The sequence below is a fragment of the Rhagoletis zephyria genome, unplaced genomic scaffold (genome assembly GCF_001687245.7).
Source record: "Rhagoletis zephyria isolate East Lansing unplaced genomic scaffold, Rhagoletis_zephyria_1.1 Rzeph_scaffold_15271, whole genome shotgun sequence".
In the NCBI taxonomy this organism is placed as follows: domain Eukaryota; kingdom Metazoa; phylum Arthropoda; class Insecta; order Diptera; family Tephritidae; genus Rhagoletis; species Rhagoletis zephyria.
Genome location: NW_016172338.1, coordinates 595 through 12,456, shown reverse-complemented (window position 1 = coordinate 12,456; position 11,862 = coordinate 595). Strand labels below are relative to the sequence as shown.

At 34.8% G+C, this 11,862-nt stretch overlaps 2 protein-coding genes and 2 non-coding genes across 5 annotated transcripts in view; 3 read left to right on the top strand and 1 right to left on the bottom strand.

Moving 5' to 3' along the window:
• The window catches only part of LOC108378926 (hexosaminidase D-like), a 4,266-nt gene extending 753 nt beyond the window's left edge, over positions 1 to 3,513 (top strand). Inside the window, exons 2-5 of the mRNA XM_017635231.1 lie at positions 1,476 to 2,188; positions 2,274 to 2,474; positions 2,538 to 2,847; positions 2,908 to 3,513. Of these exons, the coding sequence (XP_017490720.1) occupies positions 1,497 to 2,188; positions 2,274 to 2,474; positions 2,538 to 2,847; positions 2,908 to 3,126 (1,422 nt within the window). The 5' untranslated portion in view covers positions 1,476 to 1,496 and the 3' untranslated portion in view covers positions 3,127 to 3,513. The remainder of the gene's footprint in view (positions 1 to 1,475; positions 2,189 to 2,273; positions 2,475 to 2,537; positions 2,848 to 2,907) is intronic.
• A 3,135-nt stretch (positions 3,514 to 6,648) lies between these two features.
• Positions 6,649 to 6,720, top strand: TRNAG-UCC (transfer RNA glycine (anticodon UCC)). The gene has a single exon. It is a non-coding gene; the product is annotated as a tRNA-Gly (tRNA).
• Positions 6,721 to 6,963: 243 nt separating this feature from the next.
• Positions 6,964 to 10,850, top strand: LOC108378927 (uncharacterized). 2 transcript variants are annotated; one of them, XM_017635232.1, is made up of 7 exons: positions 6,964 to 7,377; positions 7,970 to 8,151; positions 8,523 to 8,647; positions 8,714 to 8,955; positions 9,355 to 9,561; positions 9,624 to 9,832; positions 9,951 to 10,850. In XM_017635232.1, the coding sequence occupies exons 1-7, from the start codon at positions 7,261 to 7,263 to the stop codon at positions 10,174 to 10,176; spliced, it is 1,308 nt and encodes a 435-aa protein (XP_017490721.1). In that variant the 5' UTR covers positions 6,964 to 7,260; the 3' UTR covers positions 10,177 to 10,850. The 2 variants fall into 2 exon arrangements, with proteins under 2 accessions (XP_017490721.1, XP_017490722.1); XM_017635233.1 differs by lacking the exon at positions 6,964 to 7,377 and adding an exon at positions 7,507 to 7,858.
• On the bottom strand, positions 8,286 to 8,357 carry TRNAG-UCC (transfer RNA glycine (anticodon UCC)). Its single transcript has one exon. It is a non-coding gene; the product is annotated as a tRNA-Gly (tRNA).
• Positions 10,851 to 11,862: the final 1,012 nt, after the last annotated feature.

The window sequence follows — 11,862 nt, the reverse complement described above, 5'->3', positions numbered from 1 at the left end:
TTCCATATAACGATAATTTCCAGAAATACGAAAGCTGCGATATTTTTGTAACTACTGAAGACAATTTACTCAAAATTGATATTTACAATAATTTTCAGACGAAAAATAAGAATATTATAAATTTTTACAAAATGGGCGTAGCCACGCCCACTTATGGTTACATGTGTATATCTTGGTAACCGCTGCACCAATTTCTTCCAAACTTGGCACAGTTGTTGGCCTTGGTACAGCATAAAAAATCGCCGAAACTTTTTAAAATCGGACAATAACCACGCCCACATCCCATATAACGGTAATTTAGAGAAATACAAAATCTTCGATAAATCATTAAATATGAAAGCTAATTCATTCAAAATTGATGCTTGCAACAATTCTTTACCAAGAAATACGTTTATGGTAAAATTTTGGAAAATGGGCGTGGCACCGCCCACTTATGATCACATATATGTATATCGGTAACCGTTCTACCAATTTGTACCAAACTCGGTGTGGTTATTGTGCTTGCCACATATAAGCAAAACGTTGAAAATTATTGAAATCGGACTAAAATAACGGCCGCTTCTCATATAACGGTAAATTTCAGAAATGCTTGAAACTTCAATATTTCGAAATTTAAGGACGCTAATTTACTCAAAATTGATACACCCCGGCTTACCATGTAGCGGTAGCTTTCGGAAAGGTGAAAAAACATATATTTAATACTTGCACCGGGTATTTAATGTTCGGCTCCGCCCGAACTTAGACTTTCTTATTTGTTATCCTTATTCTTATTCTCAGCACTTTTATTTGTACAAGTAAACTTGTATACGTTTAATTTGTTTTTACACCAAAATTTATACAAAATTATAATGGTAAAATAATTGTATATGCGCGCAACAAATTATGATTGATTTTATTAAAGTTTTAGATATCTTAAAGAAACTTGGTACGTTTCTTTTAATCTAAGGACGGATGGTATGGAAGATGGGCAAACCACGCCCACCTCATGTAACGGTAGCTTCGAGAAATTCATAAGCAGCTATATTTTAGTAATTATTGAAGCTTATTCACTTAAAATTTAAGTTTTGCAATGATATCTTAAAAATGAGAATATTAAAATTTTTTGGAAAATGAGCGTAGCCCCCGCACCAATCAGTAACTACTGAAGCTAATTAACTCCAAATTCCTTAGCAAGAAATATGCTTTTAACAAATTTTTGGAAAATGGGCGTGACACCACCCACATATGACGACGCAAAAAAGCAAGATTATGAAAATGTTTGAATTAATTAAATTAATTATTTAAATTTAATTGTTTTGCGAGCATATTTGCAAGCATATTTACAAATGTTTTAGTGCTTATCTAATCGCTTAAAATGGATTTTTTCTTGCTTACTTTCTGCGGCCCTGTTTATAACACATAACATTCTCTCAGCAAATCATACATGCATTTCAGTCAGACACTTTTTTAAACTAACATATTTTTCCATTTGACAGGATTTCCTTGAAACCGCAGCCATGCATGGCCTCTCCATCATGCCTTTGGTTCAAACGTTCGGCCACATCGAATTTGCTTTAAAACTACCAAGATTCGAACATATGCGTGAAATATCCGAAAGTCCACAGTCTATATGCCCCAGCCAGCAGGATTCAATTGCATTTATTCAGAACATGCTGACCCAAATTATAGAATTCCATCTTAGCTTAAATGGTGCAGCTACAAATAGTAACAGTTCATCAACAGTGGCGCAGGCCACTTTTTTGCCATCGGACCATTCCAACAAATTCACACACATTCACATTGGTTGTGACGAAGTGGCGCGCATGGGCGAGTGCAACCTATGTCGACAGCATGCTCGCAACGAAATTTTCCTCAGCCACGTAACGACTATTGCCAATTTTGTGAGAACGCACTGGCCTCAACTACAGGTGGTCATTTGGGATGACATGCTGCGCGGCATGATGCTAAGCGAAATGCATCATTCGCACATCGGCAACTACGTAGAGCCTATGGTGTGGGTGTATGCCAACGATATATACAGATTCATACAACCGCAGCTGTGGGACATGTACTCCAAAGTCTTCCCAACCGTTTGGGCAGCATCTGCTTTTAAAGGTGCGTTTGGTGAGAGCCTTATGATACCACCACTGCAGCGCCATTTAGAGAATAATATCAGATGGCTAGCAGTCGTTGCGAAAGAGGGCGGACGGTAGGTAGCTCAGTATTGGTTGGCTTCATTAATATAAGAATAACAAAAGTTTTGGCTTCAAATACATATCTACATACATATGTAGGTTTTCGAAAGGCATACGCGGTTTGACATTAACCGGTTGGCAACGGTATGATCATTTTGCGGTGTTATGTGAATTGCTTCCGGTGGGCATACCTAGTTTGATTACCTCACTATCTACGGTGTCAAAAGGTCATTTCATTACCAATCCGAAGGAGAACGACATTTTGCGCATACTCGAGTGTGCCTTCCATCCAGATAGTCGGTAAGCTGGATTCAACGTAAAGTTGCTTTATTTTTTTCTTTTTAACCCACATGTAACTTTTAGACGCTCAGGACATCCCTGGATAGAGCTACACCCGAACTCACATCATAGTCAGTTATTTTCCTCCTGCACATATCCCGGAAGCATGGTATACAAGTATGCGTTGCGACTCTTTGATAAGCTAGTAGAGGTACAGAATTACTTGCTACATGTGAAGGAACAAAGTGCCTGGATGTCGGACTACAATGTGCGTCACAATTTTTCCTCGCCACTCCGTGTACGGGAGCTCACGATTAATACGCCGAACTACATTAATGAACTAAGTGGCATGGCCAGAGAAGCCCACGAAGTGATGTACGAGGTGTTTGACGATGTAAGTGAATTGATTGTTGTGCACCAAAAAGAGTTGAGTAAACGTTTTCTTTATTTTCAGTATACCATCGTTGAATTTGTCGAGCAAAATATTTATCCGACGATTGCGAAACTGCAACGGCAATTGGAACACGCCCAAAGTTTAATGCAACGACGTGTATGGCCGCAGCGTCCTCTTCCTTACGGTGCGGAATTGGTTGAGCTTAATTTGGTTCCCCTTCAATTGTTAAATGCGGCCGGAACTGGCGCTGAAGCTGGGAGTAATGGTGATATGACATAAATTTAAGTTGTAGTTTTAAGCCCTATGGCATCAAATGACGTTAACAATTGAAATAATATTCAAATGCTTTAAGCAAAGAGATTATTAAAAAAAAGAGCACCGTTAATTAGGCGAGAAACACAATTTGTCTCGTCATTTACACTATGTAACATACATACATACATTTGTGTATGCATGTACATACAAGTATGTTAACATTAAATTAAACTTAATATTAAATTTAATGATCACTGAACAAATACTGTTAACATTTTCTATAATGCTTTGTAATTATAATAAACAACAATCTATATCTAATTACATATGTACATATGTATATGTACATATGCTGTAATAAATACAAACATGAATACTTTACATTATAAAATAAAGACGTGATCACATTAATTTGTATGAAGTTTTTGTTATTTTTTTTATTCACAAAAAAAAATCATAGCAGTTCGACATGCAAATATGTGTATGTACATACAATACATGTCGCATATTTACTGAATAACCCGAAAAACACGGGTTTTCAGCTGGCGCACAGTGGTCGGATAGGCAATGTTTTACGCGAAAAAGGCATATTTTAAAACTGTGATAAATTAAACGGTATAGAACCATTTTAATCAGAAATGTTCAGCGAACTCAAAACTGATTAGAATTTTTAATAATATCTGCTTAGCAATCCGTTGAATCCGTTTAATTCAAAAAATTCGGTCGTGGCATGTTCTAACAGTTACGAGTTGATAACTTTCTTAAAAAATTTTCGTATGGAAACTTCAAATTATAATAGTAATTGGTGGTTTGGTGTTACTTCTTAAACATGGAAAATTATGATTTCATATGAACAATTACATAATGCAAATTTGTTGCCAAATTATGAATACCTTATTAACACGGATTATTTTTCAAGAAATATTTTTTTTCAAAAAGGTATAACTAATTAGTAGGGCCGAGCAGGATCTTCATTCCTTTTCCAAAAAGTAGTCCTTCAAGGATCTACTAAAAGAAAAGCCACGCATACTCGCGCCAATCAGAGTGGAAAGAGTGGCGGCCATTTTTATTTCACTAGACCAACTTTAGCGGCTGTTCCAAATAACATAAAGTGTATTAAAATATTAAGGATGAATGCAATTTATTCTATATTTAGCATTATATCATTTATGTGTCTTAGCAAAGCTGAAGTCAATTTTCAAAGATCCCATAACGAATTTAATATGGCGTCGAAGAATTTAAAAAATTTATGAATTTTCATGAAATTTGGTATTTAGAGGTTCTTAAGTTCGCCCATTACAAATTTCAAATTACTTCGATTCATTTTTATTTAATTTCATAGTGCATATATTTGTATTACTTTTATATTAGCCTAGGTCCCCGTATTAGTATTATTCTTCGTGTTCGTGCTCGTCTTCGGATTTGTTTATAAGTTAGCTAAGACTTCTGGAAAAGCTGGCAATACTCCTAAATATAGTTGAGAAATAAACAAATCTCTTGTGTCTGATATTTTGGTAATTACATATTTCATTTGCCTGATTAATTAAGTTAAATTTGGGTTTTAAATACGTGCGAACGCTCCTAATACAGTTCAAAAATAAAGCCTTTGCTTAGAAAATATCAACCAATACTTCCCATATAACAAATGAAAGGAAAATACCTGAACTGTTGATTAAAGGAAAAAACAAAAATAATAATTCGAGCGGGTTTCTTACAGAAATGAATCTGTCCACAGGTTTGGAATTTTGTCTTTCAAACGCCACACTTTTCTTTGAAATCACTTCACTAATAACGTCGACTCTAAATTTAGGAGCAGCTTTTTTGGCAGATACATATTACATTGATAATTATGACAAAAAGCTGCAACTAACTTTAGTTGTTTCTTTATTTTGACTATTGTTGTTTTCAAAAATTGTAAATGTTTGCAAACTTAAAAAAATGTTAAATCACATTTGAATTTAGATGTAATACAGTTCAAGAGTCCCTGAAGAGTTTTCTTTGGGAATAAATTCTCTCATCGACGAATTTTCATAGAGGTTTTCTGAATTCAAGGAGTTATCGGATACACTCAAATTTATTATGTATTCTGATGTGACTTCACTTGATAAACTGAACTTGTTTAAATTTGCTATTACTAAAATTTTAGAAACTTGGAATTCAATTCCAGACATATTAGATGTCTGCAGAAGCTGGCGTTTGCACACAAGGTACACAGAGACATTTAAGAGACGCTTAATTCGTTTTTGTTTAATTTTTTTCACGATTTAAGTGTCAACCAATGTCTCCAAGAACGGTTATAAGTCATGACTTCTTTTTGGCACATCATGGCTACATTGAATAATTTTTTGGAAATAATGGCACGTGGATGTATGAAGACGTACTGCAACGTTGATTAACGGCGCAGTTGATCTTATCAAAATTGCGGATTGACGAGCCCACAGATCATGTTTCATGTTTCAGATCATGTGGATTCAAGTCCCACGGCCAGTAGAATTTAAATTTATTTCGTTTTTCTATATTTTTTTAAAGTTGCTTTCAGTCAGTTGTCGGTGATTTTTTAATAAAAATCAAGTCTAAAAATTTAAATTAACTAATAGTAATAGAATAAAGTAAATTTAATTATATAAATAAAATAAAATAAACAATAAAAATTCTTGGCCAATTGTTCCAACCGAAGGATCGAACCTCAAAGCTACAGGCTCGTACCGCGCAACTCTCCCCACTCGGCTACCGCGCACAGGAAACTGACTACTTGGTTTGCTTGCTTATACAAAAGACAACAGCTGGCCGTTTTTACCAGTGTTGTCATCGAAAACTCCCCTGATCCAAGTTCATTCCCAAAAATTGCGTGCATTTGTTAAGGTTGTTTATGCAAATAAGCGAGCCCGTTTGTCAACCGTATAAATTCAGTTCGCAAACGTGTACATACAAATATAAATGTATGTACCCAATAAACATTGGGCTTGGTTAACAATTCGAAAATGATTGGAAAACTAACATTTTTTTCAAGTCTCACCATCGATAACGAATGTGGAATAGGTTAGTATTCGATTCGAGAACTAGGCCATTCTCCAGCAAAACGGAACCTTCGATATCCAATGAATTTTTCCTTCGTTATGAATACGAAATCCAGCCCATTATCGAATTGAAATTTTAATGAGGGAGAGTGATTGTATTATATTTCCATTCGAAAATGAGCTGGGTTTCACTTCCCTCTTGCTACTATGGTTTTCATTTTGTTTTTCGAACCCATCTCGAATATATTTCCAATACACTATGAACGTTGGAAAACTAAGGTTGGTTATGATTTCGTTCTCAGTGCGATATTCATACTGGATATCGAAGGTAATTTTCGAACTTCCGCCAAAATGTTTATAGGGTAGTTTTTCACTGCTTAGCACTGTGTGAGCTTAACCTTTTACCAGACACCCTGTATATTTGTGCTCACATTTAAGAAATTCTGTTCACGGACCATCCTGTGCGGTATATTTTTGGCCTTCAGGAAACGTGTTCCTATATTAGTCATTATGCAGCGAATTGGCACCTGCGTCGGTGGTGTAATGGTTAGCATAGTTGCCTTCCAAGCAGTTGATCCGGGTTCGATTCCCGGCCGACGCACAATATTTTTGCAAATTTGTTGTTTGTAATATTTTTTTTTCATACTTTTAATTCTGACACTGCACAGGAAGGATAAATACAGTGGAATAAACCGGAAACTGACAGAACAGAAGGAAAATATAAAATATATAACAAAAATTCATTCAAAAAAACTGACAGTCGCTTAACATCCCTTCCGTCGCAACCTGCGCAAAAATTCATGTGCCGAGAAAATCGATGCAAGCACAATGTGAACGTCGTCAATTCACTCATTGAATGCTACTAAAGTGTACGCCAGCAAAAGCGAATAGTCGTGCAAGCGGTTGTCGTGTTAATTATATAGAAAATAAATGTGTTTAAAATATAATTTTGTGAAAAGAATTTGAAAGGAACTCCGAGAAAGCATATTTACTTGCATAATAGATCATCTGTATATCAACGAATTATAAAACAAAGTTCCAGAGAAGAGAGACTCACTTCTCGGAATATCCGATATACTTTTACTAGGACCGTTTTTTTTTGTAACTTCCTGCATTCCAATAAGAAAAGGTGCTAAATATTATGGGAGTTACTGATACAACTTCAGAAGATGGTGATTCATGCACCAAAATAACATTAGAAACATTTCGTGAAATTTTTCGCAACATAGAGCCGGAAGTACAAATCGATGCTTTTGAGGTAAAAAATATATATGTATATTTAAAAAAAAAATCCACAAATACATGTTTGTATGTATGTATCTATATATGTATGTATGTAGATATGTACTTTATATGAATAAAACAATAATGTACATACTGATGGAGTATTGCATTTTTCGCTGAACCATCAGCAAAGGCTCCAAACGCGATTTCAGTATTACATCATTGCTAAAGCCTCCGCCACCACCCAACTCATCTTTCTCTACACATCACACATTCAGTTGATTCTGGGCTACCACAGATGTGTGCTCTTAATTATTACTATAGCTAAGTGTGTAATGTGAAAAGCGAATTGTATTAATTGCGGCAAAATGTTTATTTATAATTCAATAGCAAGCAATTGTCGCAGGGTTGATGGGTCACAGAATCAAATTGCTGTTGCCACTGCGGCTTTTGGCTGAATTGCGGTTAACGCCGCGAGAGGAGAAGCTATGCAGTGCAAACTAGTAATTACGATGGTGTGCAAAACTGCAATACTAGTAATTTGTTGTCTTAATCCGATGCGTTCTGGCGCTTAAACTAGTTAATTTTCTTTAATGTAATGTAGGTATGTATGTTGTATTCTACAGGAGGAGCAAGGGTCAGGCCGCGGTGACAACTATACAGCCACTTTATACCGCACACATCTTAGTGGGCAGCGAAAGAGCACAACAGACGGTAAAAAACAAAAATGGGAAAAGAATTTAATCTGTAAGCGATTGCCGGAAGATGTTCAACGCCGTGAAGCTTATAAGAGTGATAAGCTGTTTAGGTGAGTTTGAAATCTTTCAAAATGCTCCAAGTACAAATTGAGTATGTATGTGCATATGTATGGGTAGTATGTATGTACATATACATATGTATATTTGAACTCGTTAAAAAAATATTACGGCATATAAAATACTGTGCGTCGGCCGGGAATCGAACCCGGATCAACTGCTTGGAAGGCAACTATGCTGACCATTACACCACCGACGCCACCGTTAGATCTTCGCCAAATTTTATACACATACGCACATATGTATGTATGTGCCTGAAGTTGCCATATCGTTGATTAAAGCGGAAGTAAATAGAACTGAAAGCAAAAGTTTGAACCATTTTATAAATTTGTTAATAACACTTTAAATTATAAATTTCTTCTAGGAATGAGGTTTTATTTTATACGGAAATATTACCGGAATTGTTGAGATTTCAATGCACAAAAACGGAAAAGGCTTTTGAAGCTACTCCTAAATGTTTTTATGCGCGGGGAGACCTTTTGATAATGGGTTTGTATAAGGAACTTTAAAATGCATAATCCTCCACAAGCAATAAATCGTTTAAACCCATTCCAGAGGACTTACGAGTACGCGGCTTTCAAATGACTGATCGTCAGAAGGGTCTTACCTTAGATGAAACTCGCTTAGTATTGAAACAGGTGGCTCAATTCCATGCTTTAAGCTTGGCGTATAAGTTTGAAAAACCTGCTCAATTTGAACGTTTGCGCGCACTGGTAACAGAGGGACTTTTCTGTTCCTCAAATGAGAATTGGTACAAAAATTACTATGAACGTTTAACAAAGGACGCCATTAAAATGGTATGCTCTTCAACGACAATTTACTTACATAAATATCGTTACCGTATTATATAAAGACCCTAACATATTTTTTACTACATCAAAAATTGTGTTTCTTTGTTTTCTTAAAACCAGTTAGGGAGTTCACAAGGTGTTGTATACTGTCGTATTGTTGTATGTCGTAAACTTAAAACGGCTAAAACTATGTTTAAGGAATTCGCAAGCTACCATAAAAGTCGTATTATGAAACTTTACACGGTTAAAAAATATTTAGTTGTAAAAAAATTTAAACTGAAGAAGTTTTATAACTACTCTGTAAAGAAACATTTATGTATGTTAGATAGGGCTTATATGAAGGTAACGATATGGATGTATGTTCATACTTAAATCCTATGTATGTATGTTATTAATTTTTTTTAGGTTTCCGATGTTTTACCAGATGAATCTAAATATTTGGATGCAATGAGGAAATTCGCCGGTTGTTCGTCCTTCTTTTCACAAATGGTTTATTTAGTGAGTACAGAATCCGCACTATCGGCAATTTGTCACGGTGATTGTTGGGTCAACAATTTCCTCTATCGATACGAATGTGTCGATGATATCACAGAACAAAAAAATGCTGTTGAGGTAAAATATTTTAATGGATTTACGTTTAAAAAATTACCATGTAGCTACGTAAATTTCTTTAGGTTTGCTTAGTGGATTTTCAGCTGATACGATACAGTTCCATTGCGTTGGATATAGCAAATTTACTATTTTGTTGCACAACCAAAGCGATGCGTGATGAACATTTAAACGCCTTCATTAAATTATATACATCCGAAGTTTTTAGTTGGTTGAAAACATTGTGCACACACATACCAGAATCATGTGACAGCGCCGACAAGTTTGCAAAATTGTACGTTTCTTATAAAAAATATTCCGATTTATTTACATAGCACAAATAAGTATACATTTAGATTCTACAATTAATTTATAACTCATTTGCAAAATTATTATTATAAAACTTCCTGAAGATTTCGCGAGGAACTGAAAACCTATGGACGTTTTGCGCTTGGTCTTGCTTTGGATATATTACCAATGTCAACTTGCGCATCGGAACATGCACCGGATATGTACTTAAATATACATCACGACGAAATGGAAACTGGTGCGCCAATTTTGAATTTTCCGCCCAACGATCTTTGCCGACGAAAAATGACCGATATAGTCATTGACATGGTCGATAGGGGAATGCTCTAATGAGATGATTTTCCTGATACATATTACTCTTCGAAAACTAGGCTAACAACTTTTCTGGCAGTACCTATACGTCAAAAGTTAGAATCCGGCATAGCTTAGGTAGCATAAATGAATGTTAACACTGCAATTAAGTTTCCTTAAGCATACCTACTACAATATATTGAACTTAAGAATTACTTTTAGCTGCGGTTTACAATATACGTATTGTAGAATTGATATAAGTACATATGTATATGTTTACATAATAATGCACACAAAGAAGATTATGTATATATATACATATAAGTACATTGTTGTAAGCTAAGATTATTGGTAGTTACATGCGTGTTAGAATATTGGCTCTTTGAATATGCGATAATCTCTAACTTAAATAATGTATTTAGTATACTAAATTTAAGAACTGTTAATGCGGTATGACTGACTTGTTAAATGAAGTATTTAAATTGTATGTCATTGCACACTTTCTAATTAAAAATTATTTTCATATGTAACTATTTTATGTGCATAATATGCATGTATAAACGTTTCTAATTCATATTTCGAGCTGTATTTGCGCACATCCGAGCACAATTAAAGACATGTTAAGCTGCAGGTCGCGTCAGCGATTAGCAATGTTGCGGAAACTCTCTGACTATACCCACGTATTAATTCTATTGCCTAGAAGTATTAGTTAACTGTATTTGGTATTNATTCTAATTCATATTTCGAGCTGTATTTGCGCACATCCGAGCACAATTAAAGACATCTTAAGCTGCAGGTCGCTTCACGTATTAATTCTATTGCCTAGAAGTATTAGTTAACTGTATTTGGTATTTTTATTTAAATGAAAAACTTGTAATAAAGTGTTATACATTTAGTTCGGTATGAATCGATATATTACGAAGGGATAGAAAGGCCTATACATATTATGTATAAGCATGAGTCTAAAATTTAAAAACAAACACAATTTTATAAATNGCATATATGTATGTATAAGCATGAGTCTAAAATTTAAAAACAAACACAATTTTATAAATATAAACTATGCGGCTTAAGCGCAGAACTAACTTTTATTAAGAGTGCTGAAATATACTCAAGCGTTTGACTCTTCAAATTGACAATAACAATTTGTAATTTTTATAAATATTACATATTGGCACATACCAAGGCATATCAAACAGGTAGTAACATTAAGAGCAAAAACAACATTTGTGTGTTACTTCTGGTATCGAAAGTGTCAAAATCTGTGAAATACAGGAAATAAAAAATTGAAATTGAAAAATAAAAATTGTTGCATCTACTAAGAACGCAATTTGTTTGCTTCTCGAAGCATTGATCCATCCTTTGCATTGCCCAGTAATTAGCGTTTGTGCTGCTGAGTTGGGCGAACGTTTCAAAAGCTGATATTCAATCGCTTCTTTTGGATGGAAAAAGGCTTCACATGCAGAGATTTTAACAANACTTGCGTTCTTAGTAAATTTGTTTGCTTCTCGAAGCATTGATCCGTCCTTTGCATTGCCCAGTAATTAGCGTTTATGCTGCTGAGTTGGGCGAACGTTTCAAAAGCTGATATTTAATCGCTTCTTTTGGATGGAAAAAGGCTTCACATGCAGAGATTTTAACAATTTAGAATTTTTTAAGAAACTTAAAATATTTGACATTTTCGAGACCGAATTTGAAAAAATCAAATCAGCCCTAACTCATTTT

Coding starts and splice junctions, on each gene's coding strand:
- LOC108378927 (XM_017635232.1), top strand. CDS start 7,261: ATGGGAGTTACTGATACAACTTCAGAAGATGGTGATTCATGCACCAAA. Junction 9,562..9,623: donor AACAAAAAAATGCTGTTGAG/GTAAAATATTTT, acceptor AAATTTCTTTAG/GTTTGCTTAGTGGATTTTCA. Junction 9,833..9,950: donor GCCGACAAGTTTGCAAAATT/GTACGTTTCTTA, acceptor AACTTCCTGAAG/ATTTCGCGAGGAACTGAAAA.